Source organism: Hypanus sabinus, chromosome 7 (genome assembly GCF_030144855.1).
Source record: "Hypanus sabinus isolate sHypSab1 chromosome 7, sHypSab1.hap1, whole genome shotgun sequence".
Lineage (NCBI taxonomy): Eukaryota > Metazoa > Chordata > Chondrichthyes > Myliobatiformes > Dasyatidae > Hypanus > Hypanus sabinus.
In genome coordinates, this window is record NC_082712.1 from 41470370 (window position 1) to 41477619 (window position 7250).

At 35.9% G+C, this 7250-nt stretch overlaps 1 protein-coding gene across 2 annotated transcripts in view; it reads left to right on the forward strand.

The window, feature by feature from the left end:
- Positions 1-5850, forward strand: part of znf366 (zinc finger protein 366) — a 49165-nt gene extending 43315 nt beyond the window's left edge. For both annotated transcript variants that reach the window (XM_059974595.1, XM_059974594.1), the window contains 2 exons: positions 1083-1257; positions 3612-5850. In XM_059974595.1, coding sequence (XP_059830578.1) covers positions 1083-1257; positions 3612-4078 — 642 coding nt within the window. In that variant the 3' untranslated portion in view covers positions 4079-5850. The remainder of the gene's footprint in view (positions 1-1082; positions 1258-3611) is intronic.
- Positions 5851-7250: the final 1400 nt, after the last annotated feature.

A 7250-nucleotide genomic window follows, 5' to 3' on the forward strand; every position in this document is an offset into this window, starting at 1 on the left:
TACATTTCAGCAAGGACAATTAAGTCACAATCAAAGATGTATGGTTGGCATTCAGATGCAATACTTAGCTGTGTTCAGCCAAAAACAGAACAGGGGCAGAATGCCCACAACGTGGAATATTCCTTCCAAAGACATTGTTAGCAAACATTTTAATGTCCTCTCAAGCTGGAGTGAGATTCCTTCCTGTTATAGGAAACAAGGAGGTTGTACAGTTGCCTGTTCTCAATCTCTTCCTCCAGCAATGTCTTTTAAAAACAGTTGGGCAGTTAAGTTTCATCCCATGATGTAGGAATGTTCCAAACCGGAAGCTGGCACAGGATTCCTGTAATCAGCTTCACTAACATGTTTCCTTTATATTACTGGATTTCTCTCTGGAAGAGAAGCAATTGGAGAAGTAAGAATAGATAAACAGACATGGAGTGGTTGATAACATAAAGATCAATAAATATCACTTAGTAGGCAAATAAATAGACAGACTAACAAACAGATAAATATTCAGAGACGAGTCTAGAGCAAAGAACAAGCCACTGGAGGAACTCAGTGGGTTAAGGCAGATAAACATACAGGTGTTTTTATCATGTGATTGTTTGAAACTAAGTCAAAGTTCACTGGCTCCAATAAGTTTTCTGCACCAGTATTCAGAAGCATACTGAGACAACAATGCAGCAATGTATTAAATTCTTGACTGCACAGTTTAGATATACTAATTTTTGTTTCGGAGCATAGTGCCACAGAACTGGAGCTAATACCCAGCAAAGGTTTTAAATCTCCAACATGTACGGTTTGGAACATCTGACAAGAATGATATCTTATCACTGAGCTCTACAGACTAGGGGTGAAGCATTGCTGCTGGAAATTTGCAGTTTTCAGTGGGATGGTGCGAAATACTGAGACACAAAAGCAGCAACACTTTTACTAACCGCAAAAAAAATCTCAGTGATCTGATGTAAGCCGTAGCAGCTACTTTTGGATCATACTGTAATCCTGGGTCTGTTCTTGTATTATTTAATATGTCTGCAGAATATTACTTTCTAAGAAATGAATGAGTCCTATTAACATTGTGTTTTTATTTTCAATGACAGCTGTGTGGGAAGGAATTTAATCGGATGCACAATTTAATGGGCCACATGCACCTGCACTCTGACAGCAAACCATTTAAATGCCTTTATTGCCCCAGCAAATTTACTCTGAAGGGAAACCTTACTCGTCACATGAAGGTTAAACATGGAGTCATGGATGGAGGGTCTGATTCACAAAGTAAGAGTGTAAATTGTAATAATGTATTGAGATTTATTTGCAAAACATTGAAAATGAATTTAACAAAAGCAAGAGTGGATTAAGTTCACTGCAACTGAACGTAGCACTGTGGTTGTGTTATTGTGTCAGTAATTGGAGTCCATTGCAGCTACAAAATAGAGTATAGACTGTCAGATACATTGCCTTTCGCTGGACACTTGACAGGGTAGAGCCCTTGTCCATTAAAGAAAGTTGCTGTGATATTGAAAAGATCTTGTAACATAACATTGGTGCAGTCATTCGCAGCTTATGCCATGGGAAATCTTCAAAAAGGATGAAGCCTGGTTCCACTTTGCTCTTCCCCTGAAGAATGAGATATACAAGTGATGTAAGCATCCCTCCAGGTATAGATCTCTTTGCTATGACAATGATGCCAACAGGGAGATGTCATTTTACTGCTCCTGATGCAAAGCCTGGAAGGAACCCATAGATTAAAAATTAAGAGGTCAAGTGGATCATGAACGTTGCCAGCTGTGCATCTTATGGCCTGGTTCTGAGTTACGTGATAACTCTTGCAAGTCACACATCTGAGTGATGACCTCCCCAGTAGATCAACACTGTCTGAGACAGTGCATAATCAGTGAAGTTCAGATAGTAGACATGACTATTGCCATGTGTACATGTCTGATACTTCATCTCGTCCCTGGTCTTCCTGCTCACCCTTGGCTGATATCTTGCTTCCATCACTACTGCCTTCCAGTCCCAGAGTTACAAACTGTGCAGGCTATAGGAACATACAGGCAGAGACAAAAATTGGCTGTAGTAATGAAAAACTGGCCAGAAACACCCAAAAGTTAACCTTCATAAATAAGGAGCAGACCTTCCTGAAGTAAGGACAAATGGTTGAAAAGAGAGCAATGAAATTGGATAGAGTGGAAAAGACATCAGTGCAAACAGTACAATAAAATGCAAGACAAAAAATTATTAAACATTTATAGAATGTTATATCTTAAGTATGTTATGTCTAAATGTATAGAATGTTATTTTATAAAATTTATAGAAATTAGAATCAGATCAAAAAAAGTCATTTCTTTCTTGATAGAGAGTATTTTTTGTGATGTTCTCATTCCCACATTTCTGTGAGGAAACTTTGTGTGTAAATATTTTCAAAAGCTCAAAGGTTATCCTGTATAGCTTACCCCTGAATCTTTGTTTTTAATTCTGTCCAACTTCCTTCCACGGACTATATCCTCCTGCCATCCTTACTACAGAGGCCATTGTGTAATGGTGATTATTTGGTTCTATCAACACACACCATCCCTCCAGGACTGATTAAAGCACAGAGCTAACATTTCTCAGGCTTGAAAAAAGAAGTAAATAGAGAGGAACACAAAATGGAGAGCCAGAAGCAAGAAAGGTAAAGAGCAAGGACAGAGAGAAAGGCAGAGATGTGAAGTAGAGAAACTGTTACTGAAGGGTGGTGTGGGGTGAAGTCAGCTAATAAACTGACAATATTTAAACATAACTCATGACTGGGTAATTAATTAACATTGTGAAATATTTTACCTTTTTCTTCCTTAATCTATTACCTTTACTGGCTAATAACAGTATCAATTCTCTAAATTAGGAATATGTTAATTTTTAGTATCCCTTTGCTTTCACAGAAAGCACATTTGGATCCCAACAGAATGAAGTGTCTGTTCTTTTCTATTGACATCAGCTGTAATAAAATGTCAGAGAGTGTTATTCTATCTATCCAAAGTCAGATGAATAAATAAATTAGTTTTCCAATCAGCATATAGTCCAGAGGGGATGAAATTTTTTGTCAGTTTAAATTACTTTCAGCAGGCCTGTGGTGTCATGACGAGGAGAGATTCACATCAAACACTCAAGCTCGTACACTCTAAAATTCATGGCATTTTATTCCACTTTATCCAAGTTGTGAATGAGTACATTTTCACTTCTTGTGACCCTGCAATAGCTGTTTTGGTCAAATCCAGTACTCAAAGGGTAGTTTCAGAGAGCAATAGTTTTAAAACAATGGCATTAAAAATATATCCTTCAGTCAAAACACACTAAATGTTTTGTTTTCTTTTCTATTCCATTTTGCTGTGCTTCTCCACTAGCAAATGATGAATAAAAAACAAAAATTTGAGTTTAGTATGTCTTCTGTCAATAATTAAGTATGGTGTGTGGAATTGCTGTATTACAGCATTGTCTCAGAACAAGTTGGTCCATTAGGTCTAATCTCATTCTGTTCCAGAGACCTCATAGTTTAAAAAAATATTTAAGGATACTATTCTTTATTGAAAATAACATGAAATATTTCATACAATCTGTCAATGGATGATCATGTTAATGTTCCTTAATTTTAGGCTTCAGGAGGAGAGGACGTATGGGATTTGCACAGAACAATCTGATGAATAATTTTGTGCAGGAAGAACCCTTTGATCTCTCTCAAAAAAGCAGAATAAAGAATGTATCCCACTCTGATGGCGAGAGTGCTAAAGGGAGCTCTTGTCAAGAAGAGGAAGAAGACAACTACTACACAATAGAACAATACAGTCCTGATGAATTTTGCAGAGAGGACAAAATATATATGCCAGAAGACTTATCTCAGAAGACAGGAAGACTGATGCAAGATTTCAGAGACTCGGACAATGAGGTGCTAACCAAACGAAGGGTAATAAATGAGGAAGATGAAGACTTAATAACTCCAGAAAATTTTATGCAGCATGGAACTGAATCCAATAAGCACAGCCCTGCTTCCATGCATTATCTATTCGATATCAATGAAAACTACAACGACTACTGTCTTGACAGCAGGTGCAGCCCAGTGTAAAAATATCAGAGATGATAAAAACTCATTACCATAATGATTTAGAACTCTTAAAGACAAAGGATTTTTATAAACAGAATGTGTGATGCTGATTGAAAACCAGGAGTATGAGGGACACAATAGTTTTGTCATTTTAATGTTTGTTTGAATCATGTAATGTATTAGTTTGCAATTTCTCTAACCATCATCCACACAACCTTCACTACTGTCAAATGGCACATCTGACATTGACAATTCATGTAAAAACATTGATTTTACCCAAATATTGATGTTTCATAAATTTTTAAACTGTTCACCAGACAGCCATAAATAGATGTCACCCTCAGTATATTTTCTGTCTGCTATAAAAATTGACTATTCATTATATGCACATGCACCAAATTTAGCAAGTCTATATTTGCACAATGATATGGAAAGAGAAATTGTTTACTATGTTAATAGGAAAGGGAATGTCCAGAGTAACTGCAGGTTTCTCAAACAATCAGCACGCAAATTAATGTTACTGTTTCTCGAGGTATTATCTTGAGTGCTTATTTTGAATGTATCTGTCTAAATGTACCTGTCAGTATAATTGCTAATCAAATGTTAAACAATCACATTTTGCTGTATTTCTCTGGTATACGTCCTAGATTTAAAATACAACTTTAAATTATGCCCTCCAGTGAAAACTACCTTATCCAATCCAAGGAAAGAGTTTTGAGGTCTTAACATTTATTCCCTGAAGTATGAAGCAATGCCGGAACAATCCAAACCAGCAGCATAAGGAGACAATGTGCAACAATAAAATAAACTATTAGTTTCAACGAAATGTAAAGCCTCATATGTTTGTCATCTGTAACTGATCTTAAGTAAGATAAAGAAATGAAAGAATGCTCTTTTACATGGGACTTGATTGCCTTGCCTTTCTTTGGTCCTAGTGAAGATTTCATTTCAAAAACTCCTGCATAATTCAGTCATTCAGGAGTAATCATTGATCTAGAAGCTCAGGAATGACAATCCCACATTATTGCTGTGGATTTAAGTTCCGGTGCTGGCTCATGCTTGAAGTTTGACATTTAAGTAGGAAATAAAGTAATTTCCTTATGTCCAGTCTACATCACACTGATGTGGTTTATTTATTTCAAGGAGGCATGGAAAAAATCTGTATACTCTCATATCTAAGGCACTACTATAGTCTACGTCTATTGGTGTTGAAAACTGTGGTGGAGTTAGTGTATGCGAACACAAAACTGAGAGCAAATGGCTGGATGCAGGCAATCATGAGCAAGTTACTGGAAGAAAGTTAGATAGAGATATACCTTTAAACTTAAGCATTTGTTCAGAAGAAGCTGCCACAATATTATATCATTTATTCATGCACACATTCCTAAATATATTTAAAAAGTACTGGATATGTGCACTGAAAATAATTGTTTGTCAGTATTTCTCAAAAAATTAAGGGAAATGTAGAAAAGCACAAATATAAAATACATGTAGTAATGACCAAACTGCTTGTATTTATCTTCACTGACAACATAAGTATATATTTCTTCATCACTTTTGTATGTACTATACTCTCAAGTGGGCAGTGGCTATACTTATCAGGATCACAAAACAGTACCTTACCTGTATGGATTATTAATTCCATTCACTTTTCAATAGTGACAAGACTAATAGTTCCAGCATGTTTTCAAAATGATTAATAATACAGTTGCAATTTGCATTCCTAATTGTTACATATATTCTTTTATAATATCCATATAATTTACTCAATAAAAATATATAAAATGCACCATATGTTTCTGAATATCTTGCTGAATAAATTTTCTGCAACCAGTACAGAATTCACTGAATATTTTCCATAACTTCCATTTCAAATTCTTTTTCCCATATTTGGGGGAACAGGAAGGGAAGAAAACCAGTCAGTTCCTAAAATATGTTCTGCCATTTTATTCAATCAAGGTTAGACTCAACTTTATTGACAGTTACTTGTTCATGCTAGATCCCATTTGAATGCCTTCATCTCACATCAATCTTAGTTATAAAAATTACAATCGGTACAGTTTGAGCTGGGGATTTCCGGATTTCTACTACCTTTTGACTGGAAATATACTTCCTGGTTTCACTCCTAAATTTTATTCTTGATAACCTCCATAAAGGAAATACATTAGTATCTCTACACCCAGAGTATTGAATCTTTCCTTTATTGTTGACAAATTATTTTACAAAAGTGGAGAGAATGCTGGGTCAAATGCTTGGTATTTTTTTAAGTAGGGCACTGAGATTTTCAAGAGTCTAGTTCAGTATGAGAAAAGAGATAGGATGAACTTTGAAATACTCACTTAAAATTTCACTTAAGTAGACTGGGGTTCCGCTAAAAGGATAGCACCCCTAATATGAACCACACTATCACACAAAATGGCAGTCTGCTACATGGCTTAACTCTAGGAAGATCTAATTAAACCTGTAACATCAGTACTCAGAGGCAATTCTGACAAACTAACATCTGGAATTCAACTAGAAAATTGATCAAAGAGATTTCCAACATGAATTTATTCTCTTGAATGTGTGATGTTGATAATTTCATTGATATTCCAGAACCTGGAAGGAATTGATAGAATAGATAGAAACACTGAAAATTAAAAATTAAAACATTACCAGATGCTGGAAACACTCCACAGGTCAGGCAGCTGCTGTAGGAAGACTGAGTTAACATTGTTAGCATCTTGCTGTGCACTGAATGTAAATGTCATGAAGATAGAACATGAGTCCAAGGGGCTTTCAGCATAATCGCTCTACGATATGAAATGAATCAACAAAGCCAAAAAACACCCTTCAACTCTCAACATGCAGCACAGCATGTATTGTTTCCACGTGAATAAATCTCAGAGACAAGAATTCAGATGGGTTGCTCTCAGGTTAATTGGCAGCAAGCAATTTTATCAGTAACCTCCACCAGTTTCCACCATTTTGTGGGATGGCTATCATCTGCAGAGTTGTGTGTAGTTATACAGAGTAGTCCAAAACCAAATTTTAAACTTAAGATAGACAGATACTTTATTGATCCCAAAGGAAATTACAGTACCATAGTAACATTCCAAGTGCACAGATATAAATTTTAGAAGAGAAGTAAGAAAGAACAAAAAATAAAGGGGGGGTTGGTGTCATCACTTCTCTGGCTATAAGTTGTCTCACT